Source organism: Lepidochelys kempii, chromosome 1, assembly GCF_965140285.1.
Source record: "Lepidochelys kempii isolate rLepKem1 chromosome 1, rLepKem1.hap1, whole genome shotgun sequence".
NCBI classification, from domain to species: domain Eukaryota; kingdom Metazoa; phylum Chordata; order Testudines; family Cheloniidae; genus Lepidochelys; species Lepidochelys kempii.
In genome coordinates, this window is record NC_136380.1 from 336823147 (window position 1) to 336845329 (window position 22183).

The 22183-nt window shown below is 44.5% G+C and overlaps 1 protein-coding gene across 1 annotated transcript in view; it reads right to left on the bottom strand.

Moving 5' to 3' along the window:
* Window positions 1-20255, bottom strand: part of ELAPOR2 (endosome-lysosome associated apoptosis and autophagy regulator family member 2) — a 139788-nt gene extending 119533 nt beyond the window's left edge. Inside the window, exon 1 of the mRNA XM_073328674.2 lies at window positions 19727-20255. Coding sequence (XP_073184775.2) covers window positions 19727-19912 — 186 coding nt within the window. The 5' untranslated portion in view covers window positions 19913-20255. The remainder of the gene's footprint in view (window positions 1-19726) is intronic.
* Window positions 20256-22183: the final 1928 nt, after the last annotated feature.

Genomic DNA, 22183 nt, shown 5'->3' on the forward strand with positions numbered 1-22183 from the left:
AGTTGCTGGAGAACAAAATATAGTGAGAAGCAACTGCCCACTTTTTGTAAAGTCTCCAATTTGGTAGCAGGACACTCTTCCTGCATCAATGGAATTTTTTTGTAACAGCAGTGTATCTTGAAACTTCTATTTTTATAGCCAGGACTCCTCTCCAACAATAGAGAACTAGAATCGCAGATTTAACCAGTGCTAATTAGCTACACTGTTGAGGAGAGAAGGCAGAGAGAAGATAATTGAAGAAAGATGGCCATTTTCCTTCCTTTTTACACTCCAAAAGAAGAAATGAGATCAGACCATAACAAAAAGTGAAAAATGAAGCTCCTGAGAGACTGAATTTGCCACAAGGCAAGTAAACTCCAGCAAATTTAGAAGAGAAACATGTGAGACTTAACAGCAGGGTCATAACAGTTAAAGAGAGACCTCTTAGCTTGGGAACATCCCATTAAAAGCACATTCAGTTAATCCCCTGACAGAGAAACTGTCAGATACTAATCAGATTTAAAAATTTTTATTAAAGCTAATGTTAAAATTATATAATACACAGGTTGAGAAAAGTGTGTCCGTCCATCTGGGTATAGTGCTTGGATTATCCACAAATACCAAGTTTTTTTTTTTTTTAAAAGTCATATGGTACGTATAGTACATAATCAGAAATAACCCAAATTTAGGTGAATAAATTTTAAGAATACAGGTTAGATCAGGGATCGGCAACTTTTGGCACGTGGCCCATTAGGAAAATCTGCTGGCAGGATGGGACGATTTGTTTACCTACAGCATCTGCAGGTTCGGCCGATCGCAGCTCCCAATGGTCACGGTTCACCGTTCCAGGCCAATGGGGGCTGCGGGAAGCGGTGCAGGCCGAGGGATGTGCTGACTGCTGCTTCCCACAGCCCCCATTGGCCTGGAACGGTGAACTGCAGCCAGGGGGAGCTGCGATAGGCCGAAACTGCAGACGCTGCAGGTTAACAAACTGTCCCGGCCCGCCAGCGGATTTGCCAATCCCCGGTTTAGATATTAGCATCTAAGTATTCAGGTACATCACTCATGAGAAGTTGTACAGAAAGTTGGTTGTGGAAAGCAAAATATATCAATGAGTGGAGACTGTCCCTCAGTAATTGAGAATTAGGGTAGTATTACATTGAACCTCAGGCAAAAGGCCATGAAGCGCTGCATTTTTCTTACTTAAAATGCTCTGAATGCCCAACACCCATGCAAATTAGGTGCTTATTTACGCCGAGATCTTGCAAACACTTACATACACGTCTGAACTTCCTACTACCACTCCTCCTCAATGGAACTACTCACAGGAGTAAAATTAAGCACAGACATAAAAGTGTTTACAGGGCCATGGCCTTAACAGGCAACTTCACGGTGGCCAAAGTTGGAAATCTGGCTGAGTCCAAACCTGATGACCTTTCAAAAGTGCTGTAAAATGCACCTCCTCGTTCAGGTTCCACTAGTGACATAGCTAAGACTTTCTTTCTCAAGTAGCAGAGCTCATTGAAAATGAAAAAGTGAGTTTCATGAAAAAACCTGAGCTGTTCTTTGAGATGTCAGAGAAGGTTTTGGAACAAATTCATACATTAAACATTATTAAGTCACCAGGACCAGATGGTATTCACCCAAGAGCTCTGAAGAAGGTCAAATAATTGCAGAACTATTAATTGTGGTATGTAACGGATCACTTAAATCAGCCTCTGTACCAGAGGACTGGAGGCTAGCTAATGTAATGCAAATTTTTTAAAAAGGCTTCAGATGTGATCCTGGCAATTACAAGCCAGTAAGTCTAACTTCAATACCAGGCAAACTGGTTGAAACTATAGTTAAGAACAGAATTATCAGACACTTAGATGAACACAATATGTTGGGGAAGAGTCAACTCAGTTTTTGTAAAGGGAAATCATGCCTCACCAATCTATTAGAATTATTTGCAGGTGTCAACAAGCCTGTGGACAAAGGTGATCCAGTGAATATAGTGTACATGGACTTTCATAAAACCTTTCATGAAGGCTCTTACACAAAGTAAGCAGTCATGGGCTAAGAGGGAAGGTACTCTCATGAATCAGGAACTGGTTAAGAGATAGGAAACAAAGAGTAGGAATAAATGGTCAATTTTCACAGTGGAGAGAGCCGCCTTCCCCCCCCCCCCCACCAAGGATCTGTACTGGGACCAGTACTGTTCAACATATTCATAAATTATCTGGAAAAAGGGGCAAACTGTGAGGTGGTAAAGTTTACAGATGATAACTATCTTACGTAATTTTGTAAGTCCGAAGCTGACGGCAAAGAGTTAAAGGGTTCTCACAAAACTCAGTGACTGGACAACAAAATGGCAGATGAAATTTCAGTGTTGATAAATGCCAAGTAATGCACAGTGCAAAACAATCCCAACTACACAAACAAAATGATGTGTACAACTATATTAGCTGTTACCACTCAGAAAAGAGATCTTGGCATCACCATGGATAGTTCTGTGGTAACATCTGCTCAATGTGCAGCGGCAGTGGAAAAAACTAAGAGAATGTTAGGAACCATTAAGAAAGGGATAGATAATCAGTCTGAAAATATCATAATGCCACTATATAAATCCATGGTAGATGCACACCTTGAATACTCCATGCAGTTCTAGTTGCCCCTTCTCCAAAGATATTAGAATGTAAAAGAGTACAGAGGAGGGCAACAAAAATGATTGGGGGAATGAAACAGCTTCCACAGGAGGAGAGATTTAAAACAAAAAAAAGACTAGACCTGTTCAGCTTAAACGAGAGGACTAAGGGTGGGGGGATGACAGAGGTCTATAAAATCATGAATAGTGTGGAGACAGTGAATAGTGAAATGTTCTTTACCACTTCACATACCTAGGGCCCAACCAAATTCATAGCCATGAAAAACTCACCACAGACCGTGAAATCTGGTCTTGTGTGTGCTTTTACCCTCTACCAGACAGATTTCACAAGGGAGACCGGCTTTTCTCAAATTGGGGGTCCTGGCCCAAAAGAGAGTTGCAGGGCGGGTCACAAAGTTGTTTTAGGGGGAGTCGCGGGATTGTCACCCTTACTTCTGCGCTGCCTTCAGAGCTGGGCCGCCGGGAGAGCGGCATCCGTTGGCCGGCCACCCAGCTCTGAAGGCAGCGCCTTGCCCGCAGCAGCTCAGAAGTATGAGTGGTAATACCATACCATACCATGTCACCCTTACTTCTGCACTGCTGCTTTCAGAATTTGTAAATATGTAAATATTGTTTTTAAACGTTATCCGATTAAACGATTAAAATTATATCGTTTAACCGGTGAACTGCTGGGGTTGCTCTGGCGGCCGGCGTGGCTGGGGCTGGGGTTAACAGTTAGGGTGGGTTAACCAGTAAGACTAATGCTTGCCAGTTAACCGTTTACTATTTTACATCCCTAATCCTTACTTCTGCGCTGCTGCTGGCGGCAGCTCACCTTCAGACCTGGGCCCCTGGCCAGCAGCCACCGCTCACCAGCTGCCCGGCTCTGAAGGCAGCACCACTGCCAGCAGCTGTGCAGAAGTCCAGGTAGCAGTACCGCAACCCCCCCCACAGTAACCTTGTGACCCCTCCACAACTCCTTTTTGAGTCAAGACCCCCACAATTACAATACCATGAAATTTCATATTTAAATAACTGAAATCATGAAATTTATGATTTTTAAAATCCTATGACCGTGAAATTGACCAAAAGGGACCATGACTTGGTAGGGCCCTACACATAACACAAGAACCAGGGGTCACCCAATGAAATTAATAGGTAGCAGCTTTTAAACATAAGGAAGTACTTCATCACACAATGCACAGTCAACCTGTGGATCTCATTGCTAGGGGACGTTGTGAAGGCCACAAGTATAACTGGGTTCAAACAAAAAATTAGATAACTAAATAGAATCATAGAATAGCACGGTTGGAGGGGACCTCAGGAGGTCATTTAGTACAGCCCCCTGCTCAAAGCAGGACCAATCCCAAACTAAATCATCCCAGGCAGGGCTTTGTCAAGCCTGACCTTAAAAACCTCAAAGAAAGAAGATTCCACCACCTCCCTAGGTAACCCATTCCAGTGCTTCACCACTCTCCTAGTGAAAAAGCTTTTCCTAATATCCAACATAAACCTCCCCCACTGCAACTTGAGATCATTACTCCTTGTTGTGTCATCTGCTACCACTGAGAACAGTCTAGAGCCATCCTCTTTGGAACCCCCTTTCAGGTAGTTGAAAGCAGCTATCAAATCCCCCCTCATTCTTCTCTTCCACAGACTAAACAATCCCAGTTCCCTCAGCCTCTCCTCATGAGTCTCGTGTTCCAGTCCCCTAATCATTTTTGTTGCCCTCCGCTGGACGCTTTCCAATTTTTCCACATCCTTCTTGTAGTGTGGGGCCCAAAACTGGACACAGTACTCCAGATGAGGCCTCACCAACGTTGAATAGAGGGGAATGATCACGTCCCTCGATCTGCTGACATTGAACCTACTTATACAGCCCAAAATGCCATTAGCCATTGGCAACAAGGGCACACTTCATGGAGCGTGCACACAGTTCATGGAGGATACGTCCATAAATGGCTATTAGCCAAGATGGCTAGAGACGCAACCCCATTCTTTGTGTCCCCCTAAACCTCTGCCAAAAGCTGGGACTGTATGATAGGGGATGGATCACTTAATAAATTGCCCTGTTCTTTTCATTCCCTCTTACCTATCCATATGGATTCTGAACTGGGGCTGCTGCTGCGCATCTCACTTACCCACTTGACAGTGGTGTACACGAGTATAATATGCTACCATTTTAACCTCAGAGCATTTTCACTCACTTTGCAGTGGAGGTGAGTGACTACAGGAGGTGAGAGGTAACAGAGAATGGAGCCCACAAGCTTTACATGTTCTACACTTCAGATGAAGGGTGACCAGATGTCCCGATTTTAAAGGGACAGTCCCGATATTTGGGGCTTTGTCTCATATAGGTGCCCATTACCCCCCACCCCCATCCTGATTTTTTGCACTTGCTATGTGATCACCCTATTCATATGTCGGTATTGCACAATGGGGTCCTTGTCCACAACTGGGGCACCTGGGCACTACGACAATATGAGTAATAACAAATAATAGTAACAGTAATAATGAATAGACACGTAGAAAAGCAATTAAGCATGCTTCTAGGGAAAGGCTTACAAGCAAGCTAAGAACACCAGAACTTTGCAAGTATTGTTGTTAATCATGAAGTTGCAAGAACTCAAGGAGACCTGCTCATCACAAGATAACTTCCCTACGCAAGATCACCTGTGTACTTTTGCACTCAGGACAGTCATTTTTGTGCCTGTTATTCACAGTCAGTCAATATTGTAAGTCATCTTCAACTCACAACGTGTGCGAGCTCACACAAGATGAAAGCTCGCACAACCTGTCAATACAGTGTACAATATAGGACTGGAACGCACTTTGGTTTGTTATACAGGCTTAATGGTCATGTTCTTCTGCAATATGATTTGGCTCTTTATTCAGAGTTATTGTAAGGGGGCTGCAGCTGTCCCTCTGTCTGGGAGGGAGGCCATGCCCGCTCACTATAAGTCCTCTGGAAGAGCACAATTCAGAGAGGAATTAGCATCGGGTTCACTGCTACTCAGTGGGGTAATCCAGTACTGAGTCTAAGGGCCCCAGTCCTCCAACTGGACAGGGCACCAAACAGTTAGGGGGCTCTAACCCACAGTCAGGGTAGAGCAGGAGTGTCCACAAGCCCCAGGCCTCCAGCAGGGTGAGGCAGCAAGCAATTAGGTGGCCCAGGCTGGTATTCAGGACACAGCAAATGAGGAATCTATTAGCCCAGGCCCTCGAACAGGGCGGGCAGCAAAGTCAGGACACTCGGGCTTGTACTCAGGACTGAGCAATAATGAGTCTCTACGCCCAGGCCCTCAAATGGCGGGGCAGCAAACAGTTGGGGTGGAGTGGCAGTGGTAGGGGGACGCAGGCCCACCTGACTCCACTTCATCCCAGCCCAGGGCCATAACAGTGGCAGAGTGGTCTGCCACTGGGTCAGGAGGGAAATTGGGCCGCAACACACCGGCCAGCTGTCAGTCAGCTACTATATTCAGCTCCCCTGGGCTACTTCCTACACTCCCATTCAAGGAGGGGTACGTGGGTTCCAGGGTCATCATCCGTCTCACTGGGGTAAACAGATAACGGCAGCCCCAGAAACTCCTCAAGGTCTTCAGCAACTGACAGCTCTTGCAGTCCCTCCAGATGTCGGGTGCTGCAGCGGTTGCTGTCAGGTCTGAGCTCTAGCAGCGGGTGAGAGACATCCTTCTGCTCCAGCAGCTCCCCTTTAACGGAGCTGGAGGGCTGGCCTTTTATACTTCTGATTCCTGTCCCACTCTTCTGCTTCCAGCAGGGTGCGTGTGGGTGTCCCGCCTCTACCCACTGGGGGGGGCTCGTGACTGTCTCTGTCCATCTCCAAGGGAGGCCACACACCCATGCTACAACTATATAATCATTACCATCAAAAAGGCCAGGCAATATTGAATGCGATCATAATTTTAATCAGAACACCAATATACTGTATCTAATTCACTACTTTCCTTTCAAACCTGTTGCTCTCTCCCCTAATTATGGGGGGGCGGGATTATTTGTTTTCAAAAGACAGCAAATGCAAAAAAAAAAAAATCTATCTGCATTATGACTTCAATAGGAGTAATATTACCCTTTATTAGAGAAAACCAATATAGCTGGGGCAAAAGTTACTCAAATATATGTCACTTATTTAGGAGGATTCTACAATTTGAATGAACCATTTATGGCAACATGAACATTGTTCTTGACTTGCATGTGTGTGTGTGTGTGTATATATATTACAAGATGTGCATCTCTTTCCATATGTTCTTTAAAACAGTGATTCAGTCAATGATCTGAATAAAATTTAATTTCCACAGTTACAGTATCTGAAGGAAAATAAATGTCCAAGGATTTGATGCACAAAATATTGCCAAGTAAGCCTCATCTCTCTTTCTGCACTGATGAAGGCTTGCAAGAATTTTATCTGGAACAGTATAAAAGTAATATAATTTAACAAGTGGTCCTTTTTAATCTAGCGAGACTCTGAACTACTGCCAGCTTTAATCATCTGAGGAATCAATGCAGCCCTTTTCATTGCATTTCCTCTATCGTAATGGAGTCCCAAAGAAACATCATGTCCAATCTGCTACACAAATTAAATTAAAAAGAGCATTAAGAGGGACAGTCAGTTTTAGGTCCCACACATGTAAAAATCAAAAGTGTCTTTTGCCAAAAACCCAGGATCAACTAAAAAGTTTTCAAGAAATTTAAAAGAGAAGGATGTTTTAAGATTGAAATATTTAGAGAAACATCAGCTTAATATCACACCTTTGCCTTGATTTCAATGGAACTACTCGTGCTTAACTTTAAGCGCTCACTTCAATGCTTTGCTGGATGGGGAGCTTTGCGAAGCATCAGTTTCAATGTTCCACCCGTACCATCAGCTAGTCAACTTCCCATTGTTTGTGTGGGTTTCTCATACAGAAGCAGGGGACAGAAAAATATTTCAAAGCAACAACTTTGTTACCAGAGGGCAATTCTGCATGACGGTCACCTGCCTGAACTCTAGGGTACAGATGTGGGGACCTGCATGAAAAACCTCCTAAGCTTATCTTTACCAGCTTAGGTCAAAACTTCCCCAAGGTACAAAATATTACACCCGTTATCCTTGGACTGGCCCCTACCACCACCAAACTAATACTGGTTACTGGGGAAGAGCTGTTTGGATGCGTCCTTTCCCCCAAAATACTTCCCAAAACCTTGCACCCCACTTCCTGGACAAGGTTTGGTAAAAAGCCTCACCAATTTGCCTAGGTGACTACAGACCCAGACCCTTGGATCTTAAGAACAATGAACAATCCTCCCAACACTTGCACCCCCCCTTTCCTGGGAAATGTTGGATAAAAAGCCTCACCAATTTGCATAGGTGACCACCGACCCAAACCCTTGGATCTGAGAACAATGAAAAAGCATTCAGTTTTCTTACAAGAAGACTTTTAATAAAAATAGAAGTAAATAGAAATAAAGAAATCCCCCCTGTAAAATCAGGATGGTAGATATCTTACAGGGTAATTAGATTCAAAAACATAGAGAACCCCTCTAGGCAAAACCTTAAGTTACAAAAAAGATACACAGACAGAAATAGTTATTCTATTCAGCACAATTCTTTTCTCAGCCATTTAAAGAAATCATAATCTAACACATACCTAGCTAGATTACTTACTAAAAGTTCTAAGACTCCATTCCTGGTCTATCCCTGGTAAAGACCAGCATATAGACAGACTATAGACAGACACACAGACCCTTTGTTTCTCTCCCTCCTCCCAGCTTTTGAAAGTATCTTGTCTCCTCATTGGTCATTTTGATCAGGTGCCAGCGAGGTTACCTTTAGCTTCTTAACCCTTTACAGGTGAGAGGAGCTTTCCCCTGGCCAGGAGGGATTTCAAAGGGGTTTAACCTTCCCTTTATATTTATGACAGGAGCTTTGCGAAACATCAGTTTCAATGTTCCACCCGTACCATCAGTTAGTCAACTTCCCATTGTTTGTGTGGGTTTCTCATACAGAAGCAGGGGACAGAAAAATATTTCAAAGCAACAACTTTGTTACCAGAGGGCAATTCTGCATGACGGTCACCTGCCTGACATTGTGCTATTTTTATACCCTCTCCTCTTTTCTAGAATTTCCTTCAAAACACGCAAAAAGAAAAGGAGTACTTGTGGCACCTTAGAGACTAACCAATTTATTTGAGCATGAGCTTTTGTGAGCTACAGCTCATGCTCAAATAAATTGGTTAGTCTCTAAGGTGCCACAAGTACTCCTTTTCTTTTTGCGAATACAGACTAACACGGCTGTTACTCTGAAACCTTCAAAACACGTTTTCTTCACCTTTCCTTTATTCCTTTGAAAAACACTGACAGGTTAAAAATCAGGGTCCAGATCTTCAGCCGGTGTAAACTGGTGTTTCACTGACTTCAATGGAACTGCCAATTTATACTGCTCAGGAATCTGGCCTGAATTTCTTTGTCACTATTTACACAGCTCTGTTTAGTTTTGGCGTGTCCCAGAGCTCAAAACAATAGAAATAGACTAGTCAGTTTTACATTTCCTTCCATTCACTCTCAGCCCTTGTCTACACACAAAGGAGTTGTACAGCTTTAGCTACTCCAGTATAGGTAAAACAGTACAACTCCCCTTGTGTGGATTCAGTTATACTGACATAAGTGTGCTTATATGTGTATAGGTTATTCCTGTGTGAGAAGGGGAATAAGATATACCAGTATAACTGCATCCACACTACAGTGTTTGTGCTGCTATAATTATATTAATAAAAACTCATCACATCCCTAATCAATTGTTATAACCGTACAACAACTGTGTGCAGACCAAGCTTCCTGTTCACAAAGGCTGCAAAGTTAGGGTGCCAGCATATCAAGAGAATGGTTCGGTTTGTTTGGGTTTTTTTAATTTGTTTCTTTTGAAATTAAATAAAAGCCCAAAAACAGTTCTATTGGCTTTCGGTTTTGTGAAAGCCCAATTTTGCAAAACTGAAGGCCATGACTAGATCCCAATTTCTGCAAACATATGCTTTATTCATAAGTATTCGCCAGTATTTTATGTAAGAATAGTGCCAGACTATAGATTGTTTGGGAACTGTTCATTTAGCATATTTGCTATTCATTACTTTTAATGAGTGACTGGCTGCCAACATCACATGGGATTTTGTCTGCTCCGAGACTGGATGACTGAATGTTTTCAAAGAAGAAAATAATGGATAATATAGCAAATAATGCACTTCCTACAAATTTTCAGATGATTCATTCAAGCTAAACTTGGGAATTTCTAGAGACCTGTGAACATTTTCATGACCATTTCATTTTCACTGGTGCACGAGGTGTGATAGGACCCCCATATATCAAAGGCATGAATTATTTGTCAAGTGTTAGTGAATCACTTTTCGTATTCTCCTACAAGCCTCTAGGCATGGGTAGGTACAGAATTTAGCCCAATAACTTCAATTGGAGTTATGCCTGTGTATCTGAGGGCAGGATTGGGTCCAGTTATGCACTCACAACTTCCTAAAAGTTGTGAGTGCATAACAACTGCACATACCTGAAATTAAGCAGCCAAAAGCACAAATCAAAATTGGACGCTATCTGGTAAGAAGAATTTGTAGCTTACGGAGTAAGAAGGATGGGTGGATGGTTTAGGAGAAGCCCTCTCCTAAGTTTTTTCTCTCTCTTGCACTGCCATCCAACCCATAAAACTAGCTCAGTTTTTTAGGCAGTAACAAATTCAAAGCTTACTACAAGCTACACTGTGACTTGGTTTACAGGCTTATGTAGGAGAATGAGAAATCCCACTAACATCCCTACATGCTACTCAGACCTTGGGTCCAGGCATGAGCAGGTGCTGTTCCATGCACCCACTCCCCCCCCTCCCCAGAGCAGTCAGATAAGGAGTGATGGAGAATGGGTGGATATTTGCTGTTGATATAAGCCAGCAACAAAATCACACCACCGCTCTGAGCAAGGAACAGAGCACAGCTCCTCTAGCCTCAATTCCTTCCTGAGATGGTGAGGGAGCAGCACAACTACCTGCTGTCCTGTACTACAGGCTTTGCCCTGGAGAAACAGTCTAGCCCAAAACCTTATGGAAGAAAACTCAGCAATGTCCAGTTGGCATGCTTTAGCAATGTCAACAATTAGTAACAGCATCATTTCAGGAGGTTAAAAAGTCCAAACCCACTTCGTGTTATCAATCTAAATCCATAAAGAAGTCTAGCTTATTTGAAAAATGTGTCAGACTAGAATCAGACTATTTACAAGTGAATGTACGCGTCCACTTTGGTCTGGCCCACACCACAGGCAAAAATTCACTGTGACGGAAAGCTGCCAATTATTTCTCAGATATGAATAGATCCTGCAGTGCCATATTGTGTCTTTGGTAGTAAGCTGTCACTAAGAAAAACAATTTTACTATTTACTCATTAATTAGCACTTCAGGATCAAGCTAACCCTACTGGTTCCAGACCTTTCCATAGTTGAGAGGCACACAGTTAGATCCCATCTACAATGTAATTATACCCTATGGGAGGACCTAGTTACAATGTTGTAGTCTGCCAAACTGTTAGAACACAATTCAGTCTTGTCACCTAGAAAGTTTTGCAGAGTAGCTTTAGAGCCAGTATAATATCTAATGTAACTCCACTGACATGAGCCCACTGACTTTAATTTGACACTTGAGGAAAAGTCCTGGCTCTGTTGAAGTCAATGGCAAAACTCGCATTGATTTCAATGAGATCATGACTTCACCAAGTGTTTTGCAATTACTTCCTAAAAGTGTGTGTTTCCCGGTGAAATGCTGTTGGAGGATTCCATTCACAATGTAAACATTAAACCAGAATTACAGCAAAGTTTGCTTATCATAATGCACCTTCAGTATTTGACACCAAACATTCCAGAATCATGAGTCAGGCCACCTCACAATCATGAGACATGTTTAAAAGTTTAGGTTCCTTTTATTTACTACCTTGGTTTTGAGCCTTTAGGGTTCACATTTTCCAGCTTTCCTCCACAACCAGGGGGGCCAGGGTGACAGACCCGGGCACAATCCAGACTAATGAGTAGTTGCACCACCCCTGCCCTGCAACCTTGGGTGCCTTATAATATTTTGCTGAAGTAGCTCCCACCTGGGTTGCACACAAACAGCCTTCCAACATGCAAGCCACACCCTGAGTGTTTGTGTGTAATGCAGCCTGCCAGCCACAGGCTTGACTTACACTGTGGCTCTCACCTGCCTTGGTTAAACGGCATGGTGACCCCAGCACATCCCAGTCTTAGATTTCCCCCAGAAATGTATGTTCTGTACTGCCTAGCCCTCTCCTAGACAATACAAGTCCATTATTTCTTTAATAGAAATAAACCCCAAATGGAGTTTCCCAGACACTTCACTTTAAACACGGCTTAAATAAAACAAGTTCATTACTAGAAAGAGATTTTAAAAGAGGCCATCGCCAGTTCTGATCACGAGTCAGATTGTTCAAACAGGACGGTGGCTTCACCCACAGAAGCTCACCCTTTATATCCTCATCTAACCCTGGGCAAAAATGGTGGCACTGTGCTGCCTCATTCCACCTGGGGTCAGAAGCCAAAGGATGAAAATCAGCAGTGTACTTGGCAATGGGCTGGCCTCCCTGCCATAAGGCCTGCCTCAGCAGTCTGCACACAGTGGGGGTTGTCAAAAATGAGGGACCTGGCTTGAATTAACTCCTCCAATTGTCGCAAGAGGGGGCTGGACGGTTCCAGGAGGAGAGAAGCTTGGGCCAATGCCTCCCCTCTCAACAAACTTAAGATGAGCCCCACACAGGCCTGGTCTGTGGGAATGATCTGTAGGAGGAACAGGAGCCGACACTGGTTCAGAAACCCCCAAAACGTGTCCCAATCTCTGTCAAATTCGTTGGGCAATGAAATCTTCGGCTCTGGGAGGGATGGAGTAGGATGAGCCAGCAGAGCCACCTGCACTTGCAGGGCCACATTCTGCGATAGCAGGGTGGTTACTTACACCTGCTGGTTCTGGATGGCAGCCGCCAGTTCTGCTGGGGCCTTGATAGGGACCATACTACCGCCGAGGACCCCTGGCCTTAATTTTAAGGATTTCTGAATCTGTCATCCAACTGGGACAAGGGTGGTCTAGCCTTGTGGCTGGAGTAGGCCTCATGCCTCGTCGTCAGAGCAGGTGTCAGGACCCAAGGACTAGGATCAGAGCTGGAGTCAGTAGTCCGAAGTTGAAACCAAGGGTCAAACTGGAGGGCAGGCACTGGAGTGAGCAGGGCAGTAGGCAAAGAGAGGTCAAGGCATGGGCAGGACAGAGCCAAGGTGCAAAGCACGAGCAGCAGGAACAAGGTAATTCAGGAGCAAGCAGAGTGGTGGACATGAGCACAGAGGAACCAGTGAGCTGCTGATGCTCTTAAGCTATGGCCAGCCTGCTGGCCTCTGCAGCCAGTCAGGTGGCGTGGTCAATCACGCAGCCTTTTGTAGACCAGGCCCTGATTCCTGACACAATCCAGTTTTTGATATTACAACAGACAAGGAAGAAGCAAGCAATTCCTTCCTGCAAGTTGGTATTATTTAACTAGGGTTGACCTTAGCTGTCTTAGGTACCTACAACGCAAGGTTAAAGATATGGGGCCTGATTCCCATTTACACTAAGGCCCGTTTATACTGCTCTGGCTGTGTAAATGGAAATCAGACCCTGGAGAATGACCTTTCAGGATTAGAGGACTAAGCATTCAGCTGCACACTGTAGCTGGTCTGCAGGTCTCGGAAAGAAATCCAACCCATAAAGTAACTGGGAAGGCATTGTCTTGGTGAAGAACTGAACACTGGCAGCAGAACCTCTTCCCTCATGAAATCAGAATAGGTGTATGTCTATCCTTTTTTAGAGGCCAACACAAAACATGCCAACTAAGAATTCAGAGTGTCTGGGTGACTTCAATACACAGTCCCTTTATATCTCCCCAACCCTATACGACCCAACCAGAGAAGAGCAAAGAAAGTAGTCCATATTTGGATAGGATAATGCATTTTTTAAAAATCCTGTATTCAGTGCCAGATATGGGGGCTAAGAGACAGACCCAGCGAATCTGGTCTATTTGTCTTATTCTAACTGAATCAGGAAATATGTTCACTATCAATTATTAGCTACACTCCGACTATTATTTGAGCAGCTTGGGTGGAGGTAGTTATTGCCTCACTAATCAGCGTACTTAAAAATAGGCAAGTGCCAGGACCGGGTGCGTATCTACTAATATAGTTTGCAGAGAGGAAGCTTGTCAAGAAAAGTAAAGTTCTAAGAGCTGAGTCATCAGTCCACTACACCAGCATCTAACTGGTGTCACTTAACTGAGTTCAGAGCAGCACTGTCTTTCCATTGACTTCACTGGGCCTTGGACCTCGCCCAAACTGCATATATAAATCATACATCCTGGTGTAAAAGAACTAACAATAGGGCACCCATATTTTCTCTTTAAAGGAAGGCTTGTCGACTTTAAAGATTTGAATAGAACATGGTGAGTAAGGAGAGAAGAACACAGCTGGCTCAGGAAATCTTACTTTCTTATTTCCTCATTGGCTTTAAGGAAATGCAGAGCTAGAGATCAGCTCACCAGAAACAAGTAGCATTTGATCAGCACTGTTAACCTGCCACCAGGAGAGAGCCCTGAGTGAAAAGGCCTGAGAAAAAAGTACAGGTCATGGATTTCTGACTTAAAGGTTTCTGTTTTGCGGGGACGGCATGTGTGAAGCTGTTCGTTGGAGGTTTTTTTGCAAAAATGTAGCAATATTAATACACTTTATAAGGAAGGTGTGATCTGTGTGACGATAACCATCTGAGAAACTTCAAGACAGGGGCATCATTATGGACAGTCCAGGGAAAACATCAGCTCAGTGTGCAGATGTGGTGAAAAGGCCAAACAAAATTTACCTGGTACTCCAGAAAAGCTAACTGGTTTATTCCCCGCATCATACTTAGCACCTATTTTAAATATAGGTGTGACATTTTTTGCTACCCTCCAGCATAGTGGCTGTTTTTATGAGACTGCACATTTCCGTTAGCAGCTCAGACATTTCATGCTATTTTCTGTTATATTTAGACTCTGATGCTGCACCATTGCTATAGCATCCAAGTACCTAATGAACACCACTATCTAGTTCAGGTAATTTGTTTTTGGCTGAACTACAATTTGTTCTCTTTTGATACTTCAGTGTCTAACAGTGCCTCATCTTTATTCCCTGAAGAGAACAGGTCTGGGATAGCTCTCTTGCCAACATTTTCTGTGGAAAGACTGATACTGGTGTCATTTAATGTCTCTGCAATGTCTTTATCCTCCTTAATTCCCTAGTAGCAGTATTACCAACCTCATGCATTCAAAAAATCATGAGATTGTCTTGAAGAGCATGCGAGAGAGGGCCTGGGTAAATACATTTTGGATTCTTTTCCTTTGCCTTCTGGTCTCTGAGCCTTTAGGGTGCAGTCACTTCAGGTTTTCCTTCATTATGAGGGCGAGAAACTTACTTTTATTTCAAACGAAAGCTGAGATTTTCAAGCAATCTCTTTATTCCAGCAACTGGGGCTTTAAGGGAAAACAAATCACCAAATACTGCAAGACTTGCAATAAAAATCACAAGAGTTGGCAACTCTGTCAGCGGTTCAGTGCTGGCCAAAACTTGGGAACTTCGGTATTTATGAATTTGCATTCATTCTGATTCAGAACAAAAGCAAAAATTTACCAAAGTTACTAGGCAAACTGAAGACAGCTGAAATTTTTGTTTCAGAAACACCAAAATATGGTGTTCCTGAAATTAAATGTGAAATTGACATTCTTGTCAATTTCATGGCTGCTATTCACTGAATAAAGCTTCCTGTCAAAGCTGCGGACCCTGAAACATAGGCAGATTTCCAATGGAAGCCTGCATGTTTCAGTGACGTTTTGTCAAATCTGTAATAGACTTGGCTAAACATTTCATTACAACGAATCGGCATTTTCCACCATAACAGTTTCATCAGAAAGTTTCCAGCTGGCTCTAGTCCTGGGGACCCATTTTGCCTTTCACTGGATTCCTGCCTCTGCAATAAGCACCAGGGCCCTGCTCCTGGGCTTAAGAGTAAGTAGTAAGTGTATTGCCTACTCATGTGAATGAACTCATTAACATCAGTCTATCTTAGGTCCTTATATGGCCCCGCATCACTGTAGTACTTGAATCCCTCACAATCATTAATGTATTTATCCTCATGACACTGCATGAGATAAGGAAGTTCTATTAGCCTCTCTGCCTCAGTTCCCCATCTGTAAAATGGGGGTTAAGAGCTGAATGCTCAAAAGAAGCTCAATGTCACACAGCATGTCTGTGGCAGAGCAGGGAATTAAACCCAGGTCCTAGGTTAGTACCTTACCATTGGACCATCCTTCCTCTCAGTGAAGCTATTCACATAAGGATTGATCATGCAAGTAAGATTTGCAAGATTAGGCCCTATAACTTATTTCCATGTCAATGAGACTATCTGTGTGAGTATTTCAAGAACAGGCCCTAGGACAGTAGTGCCAAGCTTTGAAGTTTCCTTGGTGCTCACTGAACTTATCTGATGGACTACTCTCTCTGTTACAATTCTCCAGTAAGCAGCAAACACTACAGAGCACCCTCAGGCTAACAACACATTAGAGGGCCACTTATTTTACTGGTTTTGCCTAACCAGAAGACAAAATGGAAGCAATTCAGAAAAGAATGACAAAATGTTTAAGAGGTTCAGAAGAGATTAATTTATGAGGAAAGGTGAACAGTAAAAAAAAAAAAAAATGAATCCTCAAAGATGCTGAGCCCCTCACTCCTGATGAGGTCAGTGGTACCCCGTAGGTGATGATCAGGACCTGGCCGCAACTATCTAGAGCTTGGCTAAAAGACAAGTAAGAGGGGAGGCACCACACCGTACCTTTTTCAATGAATGTAAACACCTATGAGGGAAAGAATCATTTAGGCTGGTGCAAAGGTCAATAACTAGGAGAGATGAGAGGAAATTAAGAAGAGGTCAATTTAGGATGAATATTAATTAACATTTCCTAACAATGATATCTTCATCAAAAAAGATATCAAGTTAGTTTGACAGGATCTATTTTCCATAAACCCATACTGATTTGCATTAATTACATTATCCTCCTTTAATTCTTCATTAATCAAGTCCCGTATCAGCCAATCCATTATCTTGCCTGGGATCAATGTCAGGCTGACAGGCTTATAATTACCCAGGTCACCCCATTTACCCTTTTTAAAAACTGTCTCAACATTAGCTTTCTTCCAGTCTTCTGGAACTTCCCCAGTGCTCCAAGACTTATTGAAAAATCAACATTAACAGTTGAATGAGCTCCTCACCCAGTTGATTTAAAACTCTTGGATGCAAGTTATCTGGGCCTGCTGATTTAAAAATGTCTGATTTTAGTAGCTTCTGTTTAACATCCTCCAACGATCCTACTGGAATGGAAAAAATGTGATCATCGCCAAATCATGAGACCATGTCATCTGTTTTTCCCCCCAAATACAAGAACAGAAATATTTATTGAACACTTCTGCCTTTTCTGCATTACTATTTATAATTTTATCATTTCCATCTAGTAATGGAACAACGTCATTGTTAGGATTCTTTTTGTTCCTAATATATTTTTAAAAATCTCCTTCTTATTGTCCTTAACTCTGCTGGCCACAGATGTCTCCTTGTGTACTTTGGCTTCCCTTATCAATTTTCTACAATTCCTAACTTCTGGTTTACATTCATTACTATCAACTTCCCCTTTCTTCCATCTGAGAGGATAGACTAGATAGATTTTGTTTTTACACATACCTTTGCTTCCCCTCTAAACCAGGTTGGTTTTTTAACCAGCACAGCCTTCTTCCTCAATTGTGACTTTTTGGGCAGCTGGTAAAATGTTCTTAAATGATTCCCAATTATCAATCACATTTTTCTGATTAAATTCTTCCTCCCAGCTGATTTGGCTCACTTGTTTTCTGATTTGTGAAATTAGTCCTGTTAAAGCACCAAGTATATATATTACTGGTCTGGACTTTATTCTGGTTGCATACTATAAATGTGACCAAATCATAATCACCTGCACCTAAGTTATGATTAAGTTTTAGTTCTGTGAACAGTTCTTCTTTATCTGTTAAGATAAGGGCTAATATAGAATTCCTGTGTTGGCTGCACCACTGAGTTAGGAAATTCCATCTATAACGTTTAGCAATTCCAAAGATGTTTTAGTACACGTAGTTATTTCTGTTTACACCAGCTGTAATTTTGGCCCCTCATCTATCACAGCTCTAGTGGCTTGCAGGATGATTTCCTGACTTCTGCCCTCTTCTTAAACTCAGTTCATTTAACTAGTTGACTCCTCACCAGAAAAAAACAGTGATACCGATAACTTTTTAAGTCCTTAAACCCCAGGGTGTCCATTATCTATATTTTAAAAATTAGTAATATTGTAATATATACTCTACAACAATAGGCGACGGTCTATTTCTGCAGGGACCAAGGACTGGAAGCTTTAGGGGACCAAAAATTGGAAAATGTTTACTCCCCTTCTGTAGGAGAGGAGTAATAAAAAAAATGGTGGCTGTAGCTGATGGAAAGATCCTACAAAAATTTCGAAGTGAACTGCATGCCTGTGCATTAAGACGTGCTTTTCAAGCCCTTGGGATAGCCAGTGATAATGCCTCTATCAAGTCTTTGATTTCGCCATGCATAAAGAAGAAAGCTATAATACTTTCGAATGACAGCCTCAATCTTTTGATTTAGAAATACGGTGCCTAATCATGCTGTGACTGAAGTAAATCACAGTTGGAGCTGTGCCATTGATTTAAAGAGGAAAAGAACTGGGTGCATAAACTTAGACTGAGCTATGGTAAAACATGAAGGATTGAGCCTTAGGCATATCAGCCAGATCTAGACGAATTATAGCTAAACCACAACTTTTCTGCTTGGACAGTGCGACTCAGCTGATCGGTCACACTGATTCAGTGCACTAAAATGGAACGTCTCTTTCCTCCCACTCCCCAAAAAGTGTTCAAAATTATGTTTTGCACCACATTGCGCGCACACAGGTGCGCATTGTGTCTTATAAACCTGTAGGGAGGAAGTCTCTATCCCGAAGAGCTTGCAATCTGACTCAACTTTTCTTTTAAAAAGAGTAGCATTATCTACCATACTTTAAAGAAAGAAAAACCACTAGTCTCTGCTCAAGAGGATATTAAAGTCACCCCTGCTCCTGCCTGAGTAGCAGAGAAAGATATCAGTTAACCAAAATTTGTATCTTCCCCTATGTGACTGTTCAATCTAGAATACAACTACCCCTGCAACTCCAGGCAGCCAATTTAGCATCAGCTAAAGACATTGATCTCTTTTCTCTTCATAATTTGTACCTTTCTGCTGATTTGCCCCAAGTATTGGACACAGTGACAATAAATAGTCAAAGACCTGTCAAAACTCACTCGTTTAGAGGAAGCCTCTCTGGTTTTGGATTCATTCTGAGGCTTTTTTTAAGCAAGCATCTCACTCTTGGGTTTGGTTACAAATGTTTCAACCAAAACATTTCAAGAGCTCGCTCATGTTTCCGCTGCCATCCCATTATTGCAGATTGAAGTCCCGTGAAACACTGCTACACGCCAGGGGAGAACAGAAAGTCCTTGAGAGCCTAACATAGACATTAAATAAAAAAGAAAGAGCTCAGCATTCAGCAAAGCATTTTGTTTTATAACGATGCTAAATTAAGCAGGCAAGGCAGCCAGACCTCAAAACCTTGATCCAGAATGAAAACAATCATGTTAAGGCCACAGCATTTATAACTACTGATGAGAGAGCACAGAGAACGGTTTAGAAGACTTCGTAACTGCATTATCAAAAGGCTCCCTTGTTTAAAAGCATTAAAACGCAGCCAGCACATTGCGCCTCTTTCTCCCCCTCTCCCACAACATTAAAGAGGCATCGTTACCAGCGTGTGGAGGAACAAACACCACTCACTGCTCTGCAAGTATCATGCCCCGTATTGCAGCAAGAGTGTAACGTGGTTCCTTGGCAAGGAAAGCCGCAGGTCTAACTCCTGCTGGAGGCTGCTGAGCCAGACAGGGCGGGTAAGGAAATCTCACCTCCTGGCACTGAGGCAGCTGCACGCGGGAGGAAGTCTCAACAGCATCCCCAGTCCGCGCCGCTTGACAGCAGATTAGAGCCCAGCCGCAAATCCAAGCGGGGAAGCAAGAGCGCCAGGGAAACACCAAGCAGCCGGGACCACAAAACCTCCTCTTCTTCGCTGCCATGCACGGCATCTTCTGCATGCCGGACTCTTCCCGGGAGAGGGCAGGGCTCCCCTCCTCCTCTGCACCCCAACTTGCTCGCCGTGGGCCCCCCGTCCTTGCTGCCTGCTGACGGCAGCGGCTTTCCAGCCCCTCTGCCGGCTGATGGCAGCGGCTCGGGGACAGCCCGGCTCTTGGCTTGCCGGGCGTCTCGCTCTCCGCACGGCAAGGGCTGGAAGCTGCCGGGCTCCCGACACCCAGGGCAGGAGACTGTCCGAGCTCGGGCTCGCCGCGTGCCTGCCTGGCTACCCCCCACCGCTCGCCGGCGGCAGCGCCCTGGCTTGCAGCCGGCTCGCCGGGACGTATGCGCGGACGGCAGCGGCTCCCACCCAGCCTGCGCCCCGGCTGCCGCCTCCCAGGCCAGCCAGGGCAGGGCTGACAAAGCCGGTGAGCGCCACCGCGCGGAGAGAGGAGGGGCCCGGAGGAGGGGGCGGAGGCAGCGCAGGCGCGTGCCTGGGGAAGGCTCTCCAGCCCCGGGGGGAGCGCGGAGGTTCCGCGCCTGCAGCGGCCCTGGGCGCAGCCTGCGCTCGCCCGCTGCAATGGCTCCGCTCCGGGGCGGGCTGGGAGCGACGCGCTGCAGCGGGGGAAAAGGGCGCCTGGCCACCCGCTCTCATCCGCAGCCCAGCCGGGGCAGCGGCCGGCGAGCTCCTTCCACGGCCAGCGCAGGACTGTGCCCTGCCTCCAGGGAGCTGAGGTTCCACTGGCCTGGCCGCCCTGGAGCCACCAGCTGCCTCCCCACGGTGCACCCAGTCTCCAGGGCAGGGCCCGCCGGTGAGGCTGAGCGCTCACGTGCCCCCCCGCCCGGTAGCTGCACTGGGGGGAGCCCCTAGAGGCCAGGGCCCTGTGGTGCTGGGCACTGTCCAGCTAGATCCTGGGCCTCTCGGCTGCGGTGGCGGAGGTTCAGGCGACATGGATTTTTCTCAGCTAGGAGCTGGGAAGAGACCCAGAGTTTATTTCACACACGCTGTCAGGGCTGGAGGCTGAGATGCTCCCCCGGGAAATATGCTCTAAGCTGACTGCGGTTCTGTTTCCATTTAGTGAAAAAGGTGTTTGCCTCCCCTTGCCAGAAAGGTCAAACTGGTGTTTGCTGAGGACCTGGTTTTAATGACTCATCAAGTGTATGCCAGTACTTCATTTCTTGCCTGTCATTGTCGTCGACCTAAGTGCTGCTTCTTTGTCTACCCCTACCTGTCTAGTGCTCTTATTTACACTTCAGGTACCCACTTAATACACTAGTGCAATACACTTCAGGTACCCACCCCCCAGGACAGTGAACGGAGGCAGGTGTGATACAGCCTCACCTGAAGAAGTGCTCTGTGTGTAGCGTAAAGCTTGTCTCTCACCAACAGAAGTCGGGCCAATAAAAGGTATGACCTCACGCATCTTGTCTCCCTAATACCCTGGGACTGACACCGCTACAACTACACTCCATACAACGGTCTCACCAGGTCTGTCCCCGTCTATTTCCTTTTTCTTCTCTTTTTTTATCCCTCCATTTTGCTGAATGAATTTGTTTTCGGTCAACTATTGTTACGGCACCTCTGCTCATTAAGGGTGACATTGTCCCAGCCCTTACTCACCTGTGGAAAGGAGAACAGGAAGCTATGTCTCCTGCTTCCTGCTACAATAGGCTCTGTATGTGTGCGGGTGTCTGTGAATCAGTAAGTGGGCAGGGAAGGGGAATGAGTGGAGCCCTGACTGCACACACACACACTTTCCAGCAATAGGAGCTAGCAAGTTGTACAAGGGACAGAACTACTCCCCATAAAAGGTGAAGTATCTTAATACTCCCCAAAGCAAGTGGGGAACAAGAAAGCAATTGTGATGCTGACTCACAATTCATGCTCCTGCCAGAGCAGATTGTAAGGTTATAGTCTCGCCCCTGAGGGCCCAAAGAGTCCTATTGCTTCAGTGTGTATTAGATAAGTCCTAGGGTGAAATCTTGGTCCTAAATAATGGCAAAATTCCCATTGACGTGAATCAGGCCTAATTTCTTAAAGTTTGAGAAACACCAGGCACTAAGGGATGCTATAGGGCATTCTCTAAAAAAGAAAATGTATAGACTACAACTATTGTTGGATTCAACATCTCCCCCGTATCAGGAAAGCCAAATACTAATGCAAAGAAGATTAACACTCAAGTACTGCACATCTTTCTCTATCTCTTGGTCTTGAGCTGGGCTACACAGTGGACAGAAGGTTCTTGAGCTTTTTGTTTGCAGGGTTGCTCTCCACAAATTGAGGCTCACTTCCA